Source organism: Camelus bactrianus, chromosome 30 (genome assembly GCF_048773025.1).
Source record: "Camelus bactrianus isolate YW-2024 breed Bactrian camel chromosome 30, ASM4877302v1, whole genome shotgun sequence".
NCBI classification, from domain to species: domain Eukaryota; kingdom Metazoa; phylum Chordata; class Mammalia; order Artiodactyla; family Camelidae; genus Camelus; species Camelus bactrianus.
The window spans coordinates 13,531,248-13,552,585 of record NC_133568.1 but is presented as its reverse complement, the minus strand read 5'-3'; the positions used below and the strand labels follow the sequence as shown (position 1 = coordinate 13,552,585).

The following is a 21,338-nucleotide window of genomic DNA, read 5'->3' as shown; positions in this document are numbered from 1 at the left end:
TACCTCAAAGAGAGATAGACAAGTAAGCTCACAAAGACAAGTAAAACAAACATCTAAAATATACTCCATCCAAATGATATCAGTTAATACCACATAAAAAGGATTTAACACAAGTTAGATCTTGAGTTTCACACACTCATAGAGCAATTACAGATTCAGTTTCTTCCTTTCTCTGTCAAAATATCTACCTAGGATATTATTATTCCTAAAATGGATTATTACAATAAAGTAAAAAGAAAACACCACTATATTATATCAAGTTTGTAGGTTATTAAAAACATTATTTAATGATGTAATAAGTGCCTGATGGTACATCTGGTTTATAACATCCATTTTTTGATCATGGACTAATCACTAATCCCTCTAATAATTTACTATGAATCTGTGTCTCTAAGTAGGGGAGTAAGAAATTGAGAGGAGAGAGTACAATACTAAAGTAGTTCACTTGCTTAAGGCATTGGTTCCAAAACTTACTTGGAATTTAAGTTACCTGTATCGCCTGGAAAAATACAGCTTCCTGGATATATTATTGTTTAAATAAACCCACTAGGTATTCAGATGATAAATAATCCTTTATAACCTTTATAAATGTATTCTAGTTGTTAAGATAAACACTAATACCTTTTCTGAATTTTGAAGCTTAAGAAGTCACTTTGATCGAAAGCACAAATGATAAATGCTGGAGAGGCTGCAGAGAAAAGTGTCCTACACCACTGGTGGGAATGTAGTTCGGTGCGGCCACTGTGGAAAACATGGGGATTCCGCAAAAGACTAAAAACAGACTTACCATATAATCCAGCAGTCCTACTCCTGAGCATATACCCGGAGGGAACCTTAATTCAAAAAGATAACTGCACCCCAGTGTTCACAACAGCACTATTTACAATAGCCAATAGCCAACCTAAATGTCCATCAACAGATGACTGGATAAAGAAGTTGTGGCATATTTATACAATACTACTACTCAGCTATAAAAAGAAATAATGTCATTTGCAACAATAGGGACAGACCTGGAAACTGTCACTGTAAGTGAAGTAAGCCAGAAAGAGAAAGAAAAATACCATATGATATCACTCAGATGTAAAATCTTAAAAAGAAAAAAAAAAAGACACAAATGAACTTAGTTACAGCACAGAAATAGATTCACAGACATAGAAAACACTCTAATGTCACCAGGGGTAAAGGGGGTGGGAAGGTATAAACTGAGAGTTCAAGATTTGCAGATACTAATTACTATATATAAAATAGATATATAGTAAGTTTCTACTGTATAGTATAGGGAACTATACTCAGTATCTCAGTTACCTATAATGAAAGAGAATATGAAAATATATAGATGTATATGTATGACTGAAACATTATGCTGTACATTGGAAGTTGATACATTATAAACTGACTATACTTCGAACATTTTTTAAAAAAGTATTTCTTTTTTTAGGAAAGGAAAAAATATTCATTATTACAAATACAAAACGTCACTGATATTGCCTATATGTAGCATGCTGATAAGCCATTTGTTAGCAATCAAAAACAGTTAAAAGACTTCATATACATATTTAAATTCTTGGCTATCAGATCCAATTTTTATCCTAAAATAATATATTCCTCAACTATGATTTTTTTTTTAACAGTCATGGTAGGCAAAGCTCTACTGTATATGAAAGTGAAAATTAAGGGAAGTAATTTTAGAATATAAAACAGAGTGAAAGAGAGACAAGTTTGTTAGGGAAGTTCTCTCTTTGGTGAGTTAAATTTTAATTACCAGGAGAAATGATTAATAATCAAGCTAGATCTTGACATAACTATGTAATCATTGTTGTTACAGCTGCAATGAGTTTATGAGGTTAGTTTATATTTTCAGATGTGGATTACACTCTGCTACATTCAGTGCTTTCTATTTTAAAAGCAGAACGAGGTTGAAGACCCACAAGACTTATACATTGCATAAATTGATAAGGACGGGGTAGTTGAAAGAATACAGTTGAAAACCCTCCTTGAATCTTATGCTGAAATAAAATTTCCATTACTGCTGCATGGAGACCAACATGTTCTCCTTTGACAAGGACAGATTTTCGATTAAGCACTCTTAGATTGTAAATTACCATTCTTGATAGCTGGCCTCCCCTGCCTCTGGTGCCTTAGAGAAATAGGATAGACTGTGAAAAAGTGAAGATTTCAAGCAAGGTAAAAAAAAAAAACCAAAAAACCCTTCTCTTCACCATTCCCAACCCCCACACCCAAATTTCCATGTTTCAAGAGAAAGAATCCTGATGTGAAGATCCTGCTGAATTTAAATTGGACTAAAGGACATTATAATTACAAATCTTAGTAGCCATTCCTAGCATGATTGGCTTGACACTGCCATCACCATCCCATCACCAATTACAATTACAGCAAATTTGGCCACTGGAGATAGGGAGGGTGGGGGCCGGACTAAGGGAGGCACCTCTCTGGATTCCTCTTCACACTTGCAGGGAATTTTATTTTACAAATTAGCTGTAGACAGTTCAGGCTAAATAATTAATGTTTAGATCAGGTGGATATGACTTTCTTGAACAAGGGAAGAGAGAAAGTGGAGGTTTCCCAGGCAGAGTGAAAAGTCTTCTTTGTTTAATCCTGTCACTCAGAGATAAGGTACCAGCACTGCTACCCTAGAGAGACTGCTTCCCTTAGGGGATAGCTGGAGCTTCTAAATGATGGTTTTGTTTTGCTTTGTTTAGGACTCTGGGCTTTTTAAATACTGGGATGATAAAACGATCATAGATTAGAATTCTTATCATTTTTTAAGAAAACCCATTCATCATCTCCAAAGGCGTCCACACCCCCTGTGCTCCTCCTCTCACAGTAAGCAGATGTGTATTTCCTAAAGCAAGCACACTCTGCAAAATCAATTTGTGAGCTCATTACATAAATCCATATTAAACTATTTAGTCTGTATTTAACACTATAACAAGCAGAGTCAGGGTAAATTAAATGGATTTTATTTCCAGGTGGAGAAGAGCCAAAGTTAGTCCTTCCACTTCTAATTTATCTCTCCGTTCTAATCTGTGTCTGCCACAGACAGAAGGAGAGACACAAAGAGGAGAGGGAAGAAAAAGAAGAGATCATTTTTACCCTTCTGATAGTTAAGGGCTAATCAAATCAATATATTCTGGTCCTGGCAGTGACAGTGTGTTCTCAGTGGTTATCTTGCATTAATGCATAACTCTTTAACTCATTCCAAGATGGCAGTACAATGGTCCCTTCCTGAGAGCTGGGTAAAATATGTCCAGCAAGGAGGAACCATCTCATCAGTAGGAGAATGATTCACTTACAGCCTATCAAGGAACTCAGGATGCATAATAAGGCCCTGTCATACTCTCCCTTAAGCTGCTCATTACCATCAGTAATGCCAATAACTTACAGGATTCTCAGTCAGCATCTAAAGCTCCTTTTCAATTCAAATGCAAACTGCTAACCATTCTGTCTTTCATATTATTCTTTGAATTTATCTTCTATCTATGAGCAGAGTTGCCACTCAGCTCAGACCATAACTATTTCTCTCCAGGGATTTTACAAAATATTTTGCATTTATCTTTCCTTCTGCTCCAATCAAATACACGCAGAATATTCCTTTCCAGCCAGATTATTAATTTTGCCTATTTCAATTATACATCTTTCAACGACATGCTTTGAGATCTTTTTAAATATTTACCAGCTTTGCCTAATTTTTTATTGTATCATAGTTTCTACTTGGCATTGTCAGTTAATCGGTAAAACAAATCACTTGCTTCTTAGGCCTTCTAAGGAGTTACTGAGAGTCTGCCCTTGTTAGATCTTTTACCAGATACTTGAAATGCAAAGACAGGCACCCTCAATGAACTCACAATCCAGGTTCTTTCTGTCTAAATGCACTGAAATCACACTCCCTGGTCTTCCATCCTTTGTAAGTAATGGCGTTACCATCTACACACTTATATCAAGAATCTAGGACTCATCCCAGATCACTAATGCATCCATACATATTAATAGTAACCTCCATGTTTTGAAGACCTTCTAATATATCTGCCCACTCTTCTTGTACTGCTGCGGTAGATGGCTTTTCTCTCTCTTGCTTAGCCAATGGCTCATGTAACTTCCCAACTAGTTTGCTATTCTCAGTGTTGCCTCCTGCCATTGCTAAGCTAGCTGTCATCCATGCTTCTTCCAGATTTGCCTTTTAAAAACACCAATAGGAGAATTCCTCTCTTTTACATCCTAACCCTCAATATCCCACACAGCCTAGGAAAAAAGTCCAATTTTCTTTGTCTATTCTACAAGATACACTGGGACCCAGCCCCCTCGTTTTACTGAACCACACACACTTCTGTGAATCTATACCTCTCCTTCTGTGTTATTTCTCTAGGCGTTGGGTGTAACATTTCTTCTACCAGCCATTTCTTTGCCCTTCTGGACAGCTTAGCAAAATCATATTCCCACCTCCAAGTCCATCCTAGTTTGACGTCACATCCTCGGGTGGGCAGCTCTGATTCTGTACAAAAGCTGCCTAAGCCCCCCACTGCTCCACCCCCCGCATCCTGTGTGTCCGCACTCCCGGGACTCATGGTCATGACTTGTTCCACTCCAAAGTTCCCTATTAGACTCGAAGCTTGAACAACCACTCAGCAGCCGCATTCAGAAAATAGGAATAACTTATTCAAAGATAACACTTTATGTGCAAGAAACTACCTACTTGGTATGAGGTTTTGTTATTGTTGTTATTGTTCGTGATGAAAAAAAAAAAAAAGCCAAAGGTATTTACCACTTCATTTGGTTGAATTTCCCCAAGGGTTACATTATCCTTTCTAGGCAAGCGTGTTAAAGACCTAAAATATCTGATCAGAATGGGGCTCAAAGGCTCATAGTAAATAATAGGAAGTGAGGCTCACATGTGAAAAGAAAGTGGGTGGTCTGTATGTCAGAAATTAGATATGGAATTCACGAAATCCAGAGGCTTAAGTCTGGGCCACCAATTCTGTTATCTGATGCATCTTTCTATTTATGAGATCGAGAAGACAAGGCAAGAGAAGGATATAAAATATGGTACATGGTGGTTTTATTTCTTTCTTCTTCCAAATAAGTACCATATTGTTAGGAGAAAATCATTTAGAGAAAATCATTCTTCTCTATTCAAAAGTCTAATCTGCTTTTGTACATTTTCACATACATACACTGAGTCAACATCTTGCAGAACTAAAGAATATTTTGTCTGATTATCAGGTAGATCTCTTTTTAAATAGGAACTGGGACTGAAAAATAGAAAATATGGGAAACTAGCTTCTCTCTCTGACTTTTCTGGCTCTGTGAGGATACGTGTTTTGTGGTGTGGATGGGTTACTTTTTTCTTCCAACTGAATTTTCTTCTGTTCTACATACCAATCTCAGATACCAACTACATAAAGAACTGTATTTTGTCAATATTGTCAGAGAAAGTGAAGGTCATCTACAGATTCTTGGTGGATGTTTGCCATACAAAACAACAAAGACAGCTATGCAAAGCACACATTAATCATTTAGGCTTATTAACTATTACTTTTTATGGAACTGCATTATAGGCTAAAGACCTATGACTAGATTTTTATCTGGAAAAAAAAATTCTTTTAACCTATTTTTTTTTTTTAACCTGGAGCTTCTTACTTAAAGTTGGGAACAAAATAAAACAGTGTAAGTGAAAGAACTTTCAAAACAAAGGAAGCCATGTCATTCTGTGTGACAGTGGCACTAAAAGTAGTGTTAGAATAACAACAACAAAAATACCCCAAGCACTCACTCTATTGCAATTCAAGGAGTATAAACATAAAGAATCTAACTTTCTTTAAATGACACCTACTCTCTCTAATCTGCATTTGTTATATGAGTCTTCATACATTTTCTGGGTGTTTAATAAATGTTCAACAATTAAATCATTACAAGTTATTCTGTCTTAGTTGTATTTGATAATTAAGACTAGTTGTGTCAAATTTATTTTTGGTTAAAGCATGGATCCCAGGAGAGCAGGGATTAGATGATGTGCACCTTTAAGACTATTAAGACATATTATAACTGGCCCACACTCAGTCATGACTTCTTATATGATGGGAATCTGGATAGAAATCATCCGAGTGGCAGCATATTAGGAATTCTAATTAATTCCAAGTTTTCCCCCTTTATCAAATCACTGAGCCTGACCAGATTCACATAAATCTGAAACATCACCCACTGACGTGACCGAGCCCCACGCAATGGGTAGAATGTGGGTGGACAGTCACATCACGGCAGAGAGGGCTGGAAAGTAAGTGCAGAAGTGAGACAGCTAGCTGGCCGCGTGGCCTTGAGAAACTAGCTCCCTTCCCTGAGCTGCAGTTTCCTCACGGGCAAAGTAAGGGGAAAATAATTCTATCTTCTCCATAGGACTCTTGAGAGGAATCAACGTGTGATTGTAAAGCCAGAACTCAGGGTGGTACCCACTGATGAAGATTCAACAGTTTTTCAAATCCAGCTTCACCAGTTTGTAGCTATTTTATGTTGCTTGGTGTCTGTTCTCTTTGGGGGCACAATCTTCTAACATGTAAAATGAGAACGGTAACATATTCTCAACTAGATTATTGTAGAAATTAAGGGGATCTACTGATCCTGTCACATATTAGTTGCTGAGAAGCCACTAACTTGATACAGGCTAAGTACAGACTTCAGGAGTAGCAATGAAGACAGACTGGAGATTATATCCTAAAAAAACGGGGAGCCATCCTCTAGGGTGCAATATATACTCAAAATTAATGACCAGCATATGATGTCATGTCCCCAAAGTTAGAGTAAACGGATACAAGAGACTGAAGTAGCTGCGGTCCTGCTTACGCCCCTCCCCCGCCATCCCCGGGTGACTCAGCTTGGGAGTCTGTGTCTCCCATCCCCACAACTCTGTGGACTTAGAAGTTCTAGTTCTCAGAGGAGGAACACTTTCACCATTAACCTTTAAGCTATCACTGCACCCTGGTCATTCCAGGCTTCTTGTGCCAAACTACTAGCAGGCAAGGCAAAAATCATTACCCAGATCATCAGGGCAAAGTGAGAAACAAGGACAACTCTGGTTAGCACCCAGGTGATCTAATGGAGTGTGTCTTGGTACTCTCTCCCCCAATTTTGATGGCAAAGACAGTACTATGATTTCTATGACCTGCGAAGGGATAGGAGTTTGAGTCATCTCACCTGATGAGACACACGGACCAGCAGAGATGCTAGCTGAGGGTGAGAGGACCGAGGGCAAGGGGAAGGAAAATGATGAGTACCAGCTGCAGCCTCGAGACCAGCTGCAGTTGCACTGGTGGGGGTTGTAGTTCATCCCATTAACTTTTTTTTTTTTCCCCAGAAAATACAACCAATCTGTATCTTGCAATAGTTATTTCTAGAATTCATAACCTGAAGCAAATAGATTTCGGTGGCACTAGGGGAAGACTGTAGGTGATCCAGTGCTGTACCATCTGGATTTCCCTTTCAGGACTGTGGTGCTCAGTCCTCCAACTGGAGGAAGTGATGGTGGCTGATGGCTCCCTACTGAATCCATCTCCAGGAACTGCCTGCAGCTAAAGAGAACCACCTCATTCAAGATCATATCCATCTCTAGGGGCAGGGTAGCCTGAGTCACTATCCCAGCTTCAAAACTTCCTATGGAATCACCTGAGCCCTTTGTTGTGATGACACTGTAATTCACTCCTTCAAACTGTATATGAGTACCATTTCATTGTAGTTCTATCAATGTTGGTTATTACCACATCGATAACCAGTTAAAACTTACACCTGCATAATTTTAGCTATTAAATTATATGTATTATTATTACATTGATATCTTAAATTCTCTAGCAATATTATATCAGGAGGAATCTATATATCTGTGTGTGTGTAGTGTATGTCTACACACACACCTATTATCAAATGATGATTTATAGGTAAAAGGCAAAAAACACAACAAGTGCAAGATTCTTTGGGTTTACTGTAAAAAATCAAGATTCTTCTTTTCTACTTCCCCACTACAGAGTTTTGAAAAATACTATAAAATAACAATCTTTGGCATGTTTACCACCCAAGTCTGATGTGATCAATATTTATGAATCTATCAAGTCTTTCATATTGTATGGATTTCTAGTTACCACTGATCTCAGGATACCTCATATGAATGCAGAATTCATTTCTAATTTCAAAGTCAGCCACATAGCCCTATCCCCTTGATTAGCACTGAGCTAGCTTCCTACTTGAAGCACATGCTGAACAAAGGACAAGGTGAATGACAAGCCTTTATTTGCTGAGACACCTCTGCCAACGTAAAATTGGAACCCGCAAGTCATTAAACTGATACTGTAAACCCTGTCGCAAACCTTTTCACTGGCAGGCATTTCAAACAGACCTTATCTCTTAACCTTGTCCACTGGGCCAGAAGCCTAAACTGTCCCTGAGAATGGCCACTGTCCCTGAGACATTTGTTTCTTAATCCTTTTCCTGGAGGATGGGAAAATACCCTAGAAGGTAGCTCTCATTGTATCAGTCCAAGTAAATGCCTGCAATTTTCTTTGAGACTAAACAAACCAATGGAAGATTTTATAACAGCTAATATTTGCATAGCAATTTATAGCCTACAAATCCCTTTTACATACATGAATTGCACTAAATCTTTGAGACAATTATCTACTGCATTTTAAAGTTGAGCAAATGGAGACTTGGAAAGGTTAGGCAGTATTACCTAAGATTCTGTTCATAAATATATTCTATATTTCAATATATGTTAAATCTCTATAAACTAGAGGAGGATGTAGAGAAGAAAAATATCCTCATCTCATTTACTAGGTGAATATTACACAGCAGAAGATCAAGTGAGTGATTTATTGCAAACTTGGGTTATCACTGAACCCCTCAGGGGAAAGTGTTAGTTTGAGCGTGAACACTTCTCTAAGGGGAGACAGACTTTGAGGTAGAAAATAAAAGAGCAGAGAACTACCTTCCTCTTATTTTTATCTTTACCTTAGGAAGCAAAATAATTTTTCAGTAGATTAAAATAATTCATAGCTAGATATACTGACATTAGTAACGTCCTTGAAAACAATTGGTTCTGTATCCTAACAGGTACAGTTAATTACTAAGGCTTATAAGGGAGAATGTTTTTGGAAAGCTTATGAGCTATAATCACTCTAATCATCATTGGAAAGAAGTTTCAAAAAATAACAAGTTGCACTTTCATTCATTTAGACTGAATGATGGAATTCTAAAGAGAATGTTTGTAGTTAATGAGCATCTCAGTTTGTGTAAGGGAAACTGTCTAAGGTTTATTTTCCAGTTTGGGTCCACCAATATATTAGTCTAGCAGATGGAATTAGCTCTTCTAAATTTATAAAACTCAAGGAACAATTTGGTTCCACATGAAATTCCACTGAGCATTTAAATCACAGTAACTCTTCTCATATTGAGACAAAAATTCAACTTAATTGACCATCAGTGACTAATACTAGATTAAAAAGTACATCACTTTAGCGTTAGTTACATTCTCTCTTACATAGCTGCTTATGCACCGTTATACTGACAAATTAAATTCTAACAGATCTTGAAGTGTTAAGACTAATTGTACAGTTTTTCACTGCTTCACACAATCCCACTCTAGTTATTATATGAGTCCACATTTAGTAAGAGACACTTTGATTAGTTGCACTTAATATTCAATTACATGAGTATGCATCCAAATATTTCTCTTGTCCATTTGGATTTCAAGGTATTCTTGTCATATTGATAGGGAACAAGTCACAAAAACAGATCCAAAGGACTTCTGATTTTATGCCTTAATATTCATGACCAGAATTAAAACTTTTGCTAAAGTATAATCTACTGCCTTAATATAATGTTTAAAATTTTACATCATTTGTAATCAGTAACCTTTTCCAGGGGAGGACAGGGAATTAATAATAATCATAAAATAAGCATTTTTCTGAATGTTTAACCAATGTATTTCCCCTCTTACAGTGGGAAACTCTTGTTTGTAACCAGTGTTGGAGGAAAAAAAAAAACAAAACCAGCATTAGAAAATAGTCAATACTGACATGAAACACATGCCCCAAACTTTTTCCTTCTACGGAAGGCATGATTTGGTACCTTGCCTAAGCAAATATACCTTTAGTAAATATTTATCATCACACTTACTCATTTATGAACATATAACTTTTTGTGAACAGTGGACTATGAAGAATACATTATTTCTTCCCATGGCAAATCTATTCCATCTTCACCCATTTCTGCCATTAAATTAAACATATTCCAGACTACAACCGCATTCCCAGGTCCCTGGCGCACATCTTCTCTGCCCAACAGTTAGGTATTGTCAATGACTTTTGCTGCAGATCATTACTAGGAAACTAACCATTGCTGCCTAGCAGCTAGAGCCAGGAAGACTAACCCAGAGACAACTGACATCTTCTCTCCATCTTATCCTCCCTTCCTGCCTTCCTCTCTATGCTCCCCCACGACCCACCCCAACACGGCACCAGAAAATGTGCTTCCTTTTCTTCCTGGCTACTGTTCATAGTCTTCTTAATAACCACCTGCCCACACTCCAGCTTCCCGGATGGTGACTCAAGGGTAACTAATTCATCAGCATCCACCAGGCCAACCAGACGCTAAGGTATTGCTTTCCTGTCTGCAGATCCGGCTACTGAAGTGTCTCCTTCTTGTGATAGCTCACACTTTAATTCTGGACACTTGTTGGCTGGGCTATTCACTGAATTGCAGACTTGGTGCTACGGTTAATCCCCTTCGTTTGGAGAGGGGACTTCTTAACCAATGCCCCCTCACCAAAAATAAATAAATAAAAGATAACTTAATAAAATAAAGACAGACAACAATGATATAAATCAGCTAAAGTATTTTTACCTTCACCACTACTTATATAAAATATGATGATGTATTTTTGATGCATGTGCAAAGTCTTATGTGTGCAGGCTACCATCTGTGTGTGCACTGTATGTGTGTGTGTGCACGTATGTGCATTAGATACAGAGAGCGAGACAGGCAGCAGTCTGGAACCGTGTGTATGGTGTTAGTGTTAAATTTATATCATTACTGATAGCACTTCCTCTAGTCGAGTGTTTTTTTTTAAATGCCATTGGTCTCCTTAATCTTTATCTAGAGGAGATCATGCCTACATTTCACACGTTACAGTGCACATGTTTCAATATTTTTCCAAAACTTATTTTCTGGAGAGGAAAACAAGTCATTAACTCACGTTAATTTAGCAGATTATGCTTATTTCCTAAGGCACTAATTGCTAAAGAGGGAATAGCTCACTATATAGAAAAGACGATGCCGTGACCTCACTAGGCTGATGTAACCTTCCACCAACAACGGGCAGCGGCTCAAACAGACTGTTGTGTGCACTTCAGCGAGAAGCAGATTGTTATGGTTGCCGAGAGAAACTTTCAGCCACAAGCGAGAGGACAGGCCGAAGCTGGACAGCTGGGCAGCGCGGGCCCACGACGTGCCTGCAAATATACAGTGACCGTTTCTTGTTGCACCTTAAACAGAGAGGGCTCTATTCTTCCGGCCACGATCAGCCTCATTGCCGGGTTTATATTTACAGCCGGCCTCTCTGCCATCTGTGCACGTGGCCTATACTGCATCTCTGAGGAACTGGAGAGGCATTATTTGAAGACCTGATTAAACAGCCAGGAAAAAGTAATCCATCATGACAAGGAGGGGACTGTAAGGCAGTCACAGCGGTGCTCTGCCACGCTTTCCGATTTTTGTCTTCATTTTCTTTTACTTTCATTCTGATCCAATGCCAGATACAATAAACACTGACCAAGAGGGTACAATCTAATGACAACATCTTACCAATCCTGATGGGAGAAGAATGACCAAACTTCCCCCAGGCTTGCCCCAGCCAGGAGGTAAATGGCGTTCCTGCCAAGGGGGAGCCTTGCTCTTTCATGGTCAGAGTGACCCAAATGAACCGGGCCTGAGCAGAATGCAAGATCCTGTCGCTACCTGTTGTGATCAGAGCTTCCTGGTGTAAGTGAAGTTGAAAGTCTATAATCGGTTGATTGAATGAGCTGGACTGCTGGAATATTAAGAGGAAACAGTTTTATTTTCTCCTGTTATCCACTTTCAAACACTGTGTTGGATCTATTTCCTAACCCAGATAGTAACTTGGGCCACTACTCAGGTCTTAAGGGCAAGTTAACGTATTGTAAAAGTCTTATCTTCAGGTATTAAAAACAACAGTGCAGACAGACAGACAGACAGAGACACACACACACACTCACACCAGTGAGATCTAAATCAAGACTTAATGTTCAACTTTAAGTTTATTCCCTCCTCCCAGAGGAAGCATAAGCCCAAAAATTGGGACAGGACAGCCAGACAGTCTGTCACTTATTTTGTAGTCTTTTGGGTCTATTTTTACCCCTCTGCTTCAGGCTTTTTGGTAGGAGGAGAGGATGAATTTGGAGTAAAGAGACAAGGACTATTTTTCTCAACTTGTGCTCTTAAGAGTCCGGAGTCATGGGAAGCATTCTCATGCCTTTTTTTGTGGGGCAGCTCTGTGGGTCTTTCAGAGGCCCCTCCATCCTAGGACTCCCCAGCTTGGATGCCTTCCTGAAGCAGGCACGGCATGGTCTGGCTGGCCTTCTGCACCAGCTCCCAGCTCAGCTTCATACCAGGCAGTGCCCCTCTTCTGTCTTTTGGTGGCTGCAGCCTCAGCGGCTAGGACCTTGTGGGCAGGGTCCTTCCAAGATGACGTCAGCCCTGCTTTCTGCACGTGCAACTCATACCCTTGCTCTCCCCAAAGGTGGACAGAGAGCTTCTCCCCACAGTTGCCTTTCCCTTTCTCCTCCCAGGTTGCGGGCAGCTCCAGATACCCTTAAGTCAGAATAAGTCGCCCAGTTTCTATCTTTGCAAGCACTTCCCAGTAAAATACACACACACACAAACACACACAAACACACACACACACACACACACATAGACTCTGTTCAAGGGGTTTTCTTGGTGCCTCCACAGCTTGACTTGGGGAGGAAAGAACACACCATGATAATCTCTAATCCTATGAATTTCAGCACTTCAAAGCATCCTCCACTCCTAATGGCAGCTACAGGCAATGGTCACCAGGCCTGTGTGGTCAGCACCAACAAGTCCTAGGAGAATGTATCTCACACCTCTCTTTAGAAATGGGATTACTTATCTTGCATCTTCGTCAGCTTTATGGCCTTAGCTGAAAATCAATGCTAACTGGAGTCCTCTTGTTCTGGGACTTGTGTGCCAGCCAGTATTCACGTAAATGTCGCCATGTTGTCACTGCTAATGAGATTAACGTGTGGCTTTCAGACCATGGCTCGCGTGAGAGACCGTGGTTTTAGAGGTTCTTTTTCTCCTACTTATCCATTACTGTGTCAGCAGAAGACCGTGTACTTAGTCACAGAAATGAAGCTACCCTAACCCTTAGAGCACGTTAAGTGAAGGGAAATAAGTAGTCCATCAGAGAAATCGATCTTGAACAAGAGTTAATTGTCCCTTTACATTCCTAGACAGTTCCTTTCACTGCTTTACCCATCTGGGATGGCTGTTCTGTAGTTGCTTTTTTTGTTTTGTTTTAATCAAGAAAAAAACAGAGAAAGTCATCATTGTGAGCATTATTGTGAGAGTCTGAGAGTCTTCCGATAATTGGTTAGGAGTGCACAAAAGGTAAGACCTCAATGGGCACATTTTCAGTAATAAAAGCCAAAGAAAGACTATGTCTCACATACTTCTGTAGTTATACAGAAATAGCTACTTTCTAGTAAATTTACTGCAGGGAAAGATTAAGACAAGATTAAGTCACATAAAGAGGAAAGAATGTGGCTAAAAAAAAAAAGTTAAAATGAACATTATCAACAGATGGTATTAAAAACTTTTCATAAGAAGTATGAATACTTAATACTTTGAATATGAATACTTTTGATCTGTATAAACAATTGTTCAGTCCCTACTTTAAAGGAAAAAAAAAAAAGAATGGATGGTTTTGAACTTCTTTAGTGCCACGATGTTTCAAAGCAGCTGACCAGTTTTTTCTCTTGGTTTGCTTTGTTTATTTTCTGGTAGGAATTATACTGTTATGGGGATATTACATAATATATCTAATAGACTTATGCTAGTTTTGAATATACCACCATATTAAACTTCTAAAAGACTATATAATAAAATAAAATTAAGACTTTATCAATTATAGAAAAAAGGACAATTTATCAAAATGTTTAAAAAAGAGAAACTTTTTACTTTCAAGTGATTATTCTGCTAATTTTCTGCCAAATTCCATTGATTTAAAATCACAAATAAGTATGTATGTGTGTATACAAACATATGCTTATCTACTTTATATATATACACATCTATATATGTTCTATATATAGAATATACATCCCATATATAAATATATATATTTTATATTCATATGACTCTAGAATATGTATGTTCCATATATATATATTCTATATTCATATGAAACACTGAGAAGAAAGGCAGGCCACAACAGAAGGGGGAAGGTAGTAATTTACTGGTTGTTGTCTTGACACCCATAGGTACCTACTGTTCATGATGACTGGGTCTCACTGGATGGAGATATATATCTATATTTATAAGTGTAAATAGATATAGATACAATTTACTAGCACAAATACACCGTCAGTACACAAATGTACATCTGGATTAACTCAATAACTTCAAATTGACTTTGAGAAGAGGGAAAACAAGATAGATTTTACGAACAATCCACGCATAACTGTAACTACAGCAACCAGAGCAAAGTTGGCCGCATCTTACCAGGCTTAGGGACAATGAGCTGTGCACTGGTCTGGGCATTTCCAGCTTCATTTTCAGCCACACACTGATAAAAGCCTTCATCCGACTTCACCACCCCAAGGATGCGTAAGTTGCTTCCTCCCTAGGGAGGAGAAAAAGCAGGTGAAATATTTGAAAGAGCAAAAAATGCAAAATGACAAAATGAACCCAAATTTATTTTAAAAAAAAACTTCACAGAAGAAACCAGGAGGCCAAGAGGGTCCTCAGTCTCACAGGGATGTCCCACGTCACCTGGGGAATGTCACAGATACCCTAGACTGCTGAGTCCTCCTACAGCAATAGAATAACCTAGTTCTGCAATGAAAAAAATACACTCTCAAAAATAAACATCACCTTCCATATCTAAATGAGCAGTAAACAGAAAACTCTTTTATTAGGTATGGAAGAAATAGAAGTAAGTATAAAAGAAATCTCATTCTTTTCCCTCTATTGAAGTAAATAGGTTTGACAGCTGCTGGAGGGGGAGTGGGGAAAAGGAAACAAAAATACTGCTCTTTGCAGCTTCTAAAGGACAAGAAATCCACGCTGGATATTTTCTGGAAGTGTTTGCCGAGAAAAAAAGTCTGAAAATCCTTTTAAAAGTGTGTGCCCTTTCAGGGATTTGGAGGAAAATATGATGGATATTTTACACCTATGTCGCTCTAGTTATATGGCCGAAATGTCTCACCTTCAGTAACCCATAAATTAAACACAGCAACGTTAACTCAGGTTTTATATAAATTAGGCCGCCATCTTTTTCAAGGATGGGTGATAAAATGATTTGAAATAGCATTTAATTATACTAACTCAGTTTATCTTCGATAGTGTAAGAATTAGTTCAGTAAGTGAGATGTGTTAAATCACTTCCCCTGAAGTCATTAAGAGATAAATATTACCTCGTGGGGAATTCTTAATTGTTTTTAGTGTCTTGTAGTCAATTCTCAGCTGATGTAAAGTTCTCAGATAAAGCTGACTAACTTCTAATTAACAGTTCTCATATAAGTTACTGTTGCTGCTAAATGTTACACGTGTGACAGACAATGGCTCTCAGAGATCTGGAGCTTTGGGGGAAGTATTTTTAAGCACAATTTAATGTGAAGAGGGCTCATAGCATACATTTTCTTTTCACTTTAAGAAAAGAAACATTTAAATAGGTTGGCTATAATGAGTCATGCTGGGAGAAAGATTATTCAAACTGTAGGAAAAATAAATGTTGCTTTTTATCATGCATCCTTAAGGGCACTCAACAATTTCCTGTATGTGCAAGGAGCATATATTTAAGGTGTATACAACACATTTCAAGTTGCCCCATGGCAGGTCATTTTTAATTCAGTGATGGGGAAATAGCACCGCACTTCAAGGAACTAATGGATTGACGTGGCATTCAAAAGTTAAATGTTTTCCCTTTCTTATTATACTGTTCTCAACCAATTAAACAAATGCAACTAAAAGTGAAAAATGGTAAGTGGTGATAAATGTGATAAAGATATTCTTTATGGATTTCTTCCCTAAGAACCTTTATAGTATGACAAAGTGCATGGACAAAGAGATTAGGAAAGTTTCTGAAAGTCAACTGGTCACGGAAGAGGAATCCACCAGCACAGGCAGGGGAAAACCATGGAGCGAGCTTGTGCCTGAATTCAGAGGGCATTTACACTCGAAATCCCATTTTGCCGGGAGACCTGACTTGGAAGACCAGTCTTCTTGGGGTCTTGTCTGCATCTCAAACATAAGAGAAATGGACTGAAAGCCTCTTTCTTGAGCTGCAAAGTTCTTCAATATTTAAAAAAGTGTTTTTCCTATGTCTCATGTATTCATACACTTCAATTCAGAACCTCTGATGCTGAGTTACCCCAAAAGGAGAGTTTTCATAAAGCTTCTTCAAATGAGCCAAGCATTTTCCTGGTAACAGCAAAACCAACAATAATAATGATATGTCTTGATCACTCACTATGTCCCAGGACAACAACTCAGTGGATATAACACCCTTATTCCTGTCATTCCCCCCTCAAGGACAAGGGCAGAGAGTCCGCTAAACCTTATAGAAAGCACAAGAACTATTGTTCTCAGCTTCAATTCTTTCCAGTGTTCTAAATTACAAAGCAATGTGAACTCTGGGTCTCCATGGCTTCTCCACCACTGCCACCACCACTGTCAATGCCACCATCACCACTGCTCTTCTCTAGGCTCACGGAGGATCAGCTAGTCCTATCCGGAAGAGCAGTGAAGGAGCAAAGAGCAGCCATCTGTACTATCAAAGTAAGACTACCATAATCGTAAGTGGCACATCTCGCTGTAACTTCACTGTAATGGGCAAAAGTCAAAGTGGTAAGAGATTCCTGGCTTAGACAGTCTTTAACTAGGTTCTAAACTCTGTCCTCCCAAGAACCACCAAGGAGAATACTCAGAAAGTAATGGTCTTACATCCTCTATTTTTTCCCTTGTTTAAAACCTTGTCTGTAACCCAAGAAGGCTGGACAATGGCTGATTGATTACTCTTTTTTGGCTCAAAAATTCTAAGTCTAAAAAATCATTTGCTTTATTAGAACAATTTTCTTCACACATCATAAAAATTCCCAAGAGGAACTTTGTTCCAGGGAAAGAACAGCACGGAAAACATAGGAGACAATGAATGGGATTGTAAAGCTCATATGAAAAAAGATAATTACCACTATCTGAAAATAATCACTAGGAATGACCACATCTCCATTCTTCATCCAATTCACAGTGGGCACAGGCTTCCCAGAGACTGCACATTCAAACTCAATATCCATGCTTTCATAGGCATAGAGGTTGGAGGGATGATTTAAAAACCATGGCGGAACTGTAACGACAGAAAACAAAAGTGAGTGGGCGGGGATGTGAACTTGCAATGCTCAAGTCAAGTCTTCTCTGAGTTAAAAACAAATATTGAAACTATTTGTAATTCAAATAATTCCCATAAACACTTAGACTTTAGTTTACTTACAGGAACTACCAGAGGACACAATACACCCCCCCCAACCTCCCATGCAATTAAACAGTTGCCGTTAATAGTGTTTTGCCACAAAGAAGTTTTTAAAAAATGGAAAAAATATTGGCATATAATAAACATTCTGAATACCTAAGTATTTGTATCCAGTTGACCTACATAAAGGATGGTGGAAAGTGCGTAAAATTATGCAAACTGTGCTGATAAAGCAAATGAAGGGACACTACTATGACTGAGACAACCCAGAGGAGAAAACAAGAAAGCCAAGTGTCCCTGTAATTCAGGAGTTTCATTAGGATTTAGTTAAGGTGATGGACTCATTCCTGTTGAAACTGGCTGTGGCGACAGGACACTAAAAATGACTATCATTTTTACTGTGGACATATTTCTGTTGTCCCAGCAATTACCTATCTAGTGCATTACTACACTGTATTACTATTTTCTCAGCAGGGTACGTGATACACTAATTTAATTTAATGTCTTAATTACCATAATACTAGTTACTCTATGATGGAAATTTGCAATTGAAAGGAAAGCACAAATATAACACACCTTTGCTAGCAAATTTCTCAAGCTTGGTCCCTCAAAACCCTGCCTAGGAGAGGAATATTCTGAAAAGTGATGTTTATCTCCTTACACTGAGAATCTTAAAATGATGTCAGATTTGAATATTTATACTGTCTGAGATCCAGGTTAAATACACAATGAAGTAGCAGCCCTAGTCTCCTTTCAGATTGGAAATAAATATGCATGTTTAGTGGACATTTTTAAAGATTGCATTTTTTGTCGTTTTGGTGTTATGCTCAATGCGTAAGGAGTGCTGATTTTTGCTTCTTTCAGTAACCACCACACTTTGCTCTTTCCAACTACTATCAGCAAAACTTACCCCTGAAGTCAAAGTGAATTTGCCATCTTTGATGGTCACTGCCTTCTAGAAAAATAGGAGAGCCAGTGGAAAGCACCCAGGACTCAAGTCCTAGTTTTTCCACTGAATGATCTTGAAAATGAACTCTCTTTCTCTCTATTTTGCTCCCTGTCTTATTTTCCTTGTTTTTTAACTAAATATTTGGATCTCTAGTGCTAAACAACTTTCAATTTTTTAAATTTTTCACAAGTGTAAGTTGGTTTAGATTACTCAGCTGGGAGGTATTAATAGTCACAGACTAAAGACATGAAAAAAAATGTGTCTGAGAGCTCTTCTACAGGGAATGTGTCCCCACTGTATATAGGGTTAAAAATAATTATTTAGAGTTGATAATATTACTGTGAGATTTATTCTTTGACCGAGTTCACTGAGAATGAACCAAAAGACATCAGAAATATTTCCTGAATGTCTCTAATCAGATATATTAATTGTCTCTTTTGGATTCTGTTCTAAATTTTATCACAGATTTTGATCAAGAATTTATTTAACAGCCAACAGCCAATATTTATCAAGAGCTGACTGTACAATCTGTTACCCTCAGCACTTTATATGTATTATTCACACCACAACTCTTTGAAGCAGGTTCCATCATTCCCATTTCACAAACGAAGAGACTAAGGCATAAGGTGTTTAAATAATTTTTCCAATCATACAGCTGGTAGGTTCTACGGCCAGACAGGCTGACTCCCCCTCCTTACATGCTGAACTATTTTGTAATCGTTTTGCCCCTGGAAAATTCCGATGGAAGAGTAACTCAAAAATATTCCTGAAGGCTTAGACATAATAGAGTTAAGCGATTAGAGCTGTTAAAAAAAAGTAACACCATGTTATCTATTCCTTTTCTCCTTTTAAGTTCTTCTTTCCTGCAGCCTGAAAACTGCCCAAGTCTGCTCAGCCTCAGTGTTCATGTTCATCAGAATTCCTGGAATCACCCGTGCCCACATTAGAGTTTTCAAATTTTGAGTGACTTCCATCGGTGGATCTTGAAATTAACTTGTGGGAGTTGAAACTAAACTTTAAATATATATGTCTATAAATATAGACATGTACATAAACATACACCTATATATACACATACACACGTACATGTGTGTAAACCTATACACACACACACACATATATATATGTATATATCAGAGGAGAAAAGTAGAAAAGGAATAGGAAGAATTAAGAGTACAGAAAAAGAAAACAGGAAGAGAAAAGGACACCAAAGCTACACTGAAGAAAAGCAAAGTGAAGCCAGATTGCTTTGGTTTAAGTTCCAGTCTGTCCACTTACTACAAGTGTTTCCGTTAGCATCCCCCTTTATAACTTGGAGATAAGAATTGAGGATAAGAATAACCATTAATGTTTGTAAATGACAGTGCATCACTGTACGTTAAAGAAAAACAATACATAGAAAAACATCAGAGTGCATCAACTCCAAAATATCATACTGCATATACGTAAACACACATATTAATATGTAAATACATGGCTGGGTCTGTGTGTGTGTATGCAACAGCCTCTTTTTTTTTTAATTCCCCAAGTCTCCATTTTGACTTACCTTTCCATATTCTCAATGTCTAAAATAGTGTGCCTCATGCAGTGAAATTTCTTAAGAACAAACTACTGAATTTAAGTGACGTCCGTTTTCTGATAGTTTCGTGTAGGTTCATTCTGAATGTTTCCTCAACTTGAAGAGGAGGAATCATCTTCCTGTTTATTATCTTTCTGTGGAATTAAATCAACTGAAGCTGATCACACAGTGAATCCGGCAAACCTTCTGTTTCATTGATTAGTAAGAGACCCAGGTGACCCCTGAACAGCAGGGGGATTAGGGACACCAAGCCTCCGTGCAGTTGAAAATCCTCATGTGTAGCTTTACAGCTGGATCCACAGTTCTACATCCTAGGAGCATGTAGTACTGTAGCATGTATTCAATGAAGGAAATTCATGTCTAGTGGACCCGTAAGTTCAAACCTGTGTTCTTCAAGGGTCAACTGTAATAATAATTTCTGATTAAGGGAATAATTATTTGTTTAAGTACATAGTTGTAACTGTAAAATGGTAAAAATCACCGAGGCATTCTTGGTATTTTTCTACCTCCAAATGCCTACATGGTCATGATCTATCACCTGTAACTTTCTCATCTCTCTCAGGCTCTCAGCATTACACTGGATATCTTGTCTTCCCTGGCTGTCTAGGTACTTTCATTTCTTTATCAGGTTCCCCAATTTTCACATTATACCAGATGACATACAAGGATGACAAACATTGTCTCTTTCACTTAAATGGGAAGAAGAAGCATCAAGCAGCAATATTACACATGAAAAATGGGTCTAAATCTCATGCTTTCTGAAAATATTCTGCCTTTCTTGGACAGTGTCACCAGCCATCAGCAGATTGTGTGGTGAGGACAAGGGCTCATGATTTCTCTTCACATCTCAGAGGTTAATACACTGCCTCATTCACAGCACGTGCTCAACAAAGATTTGCTACTGCTGTTAATAAGAACTCAAGCAATAAAATGCACATGTTCATCCTTTCCTGCGGCAACAGTGGTACAAGATGAGGAGGAAGAGTTTGGATGATGTTATGGAAAACATGTACTTAACAAAATAA

General features: G+C 38.2%; 1 protein-coding gene across 3 annotated transcripts in view; it reads right to left on the bottom strand.

Moving 5' to 3' along the window:
* DCC (DCC netrin 1 receptor) overlaps positions 1–21,338 on the bottom strand; it is a 985,342-nt gene that overhangs the window by 364,893 nt on the left and 599,111 nt on the right. For all 3 annotated transcript variants that reach the window (XM_010961349.3, XM_045521525.2, XM_074355181.1), the window contains exons 6-7: positions 17,508–17,662; positions 14,821–14,941 (exon numbers count right to left, since the gene is read on the bottom strand). In XM_010961349.3, coding sequence (XP_010959651.2) covers positions 14,821–14,941; positions 17,508–17,662 — 276 coding nt within the window. The remainder of the gene's footprint in view (positions 1–14,820; positions 14,942–17,507; positions 17,663–21,338) is intronic.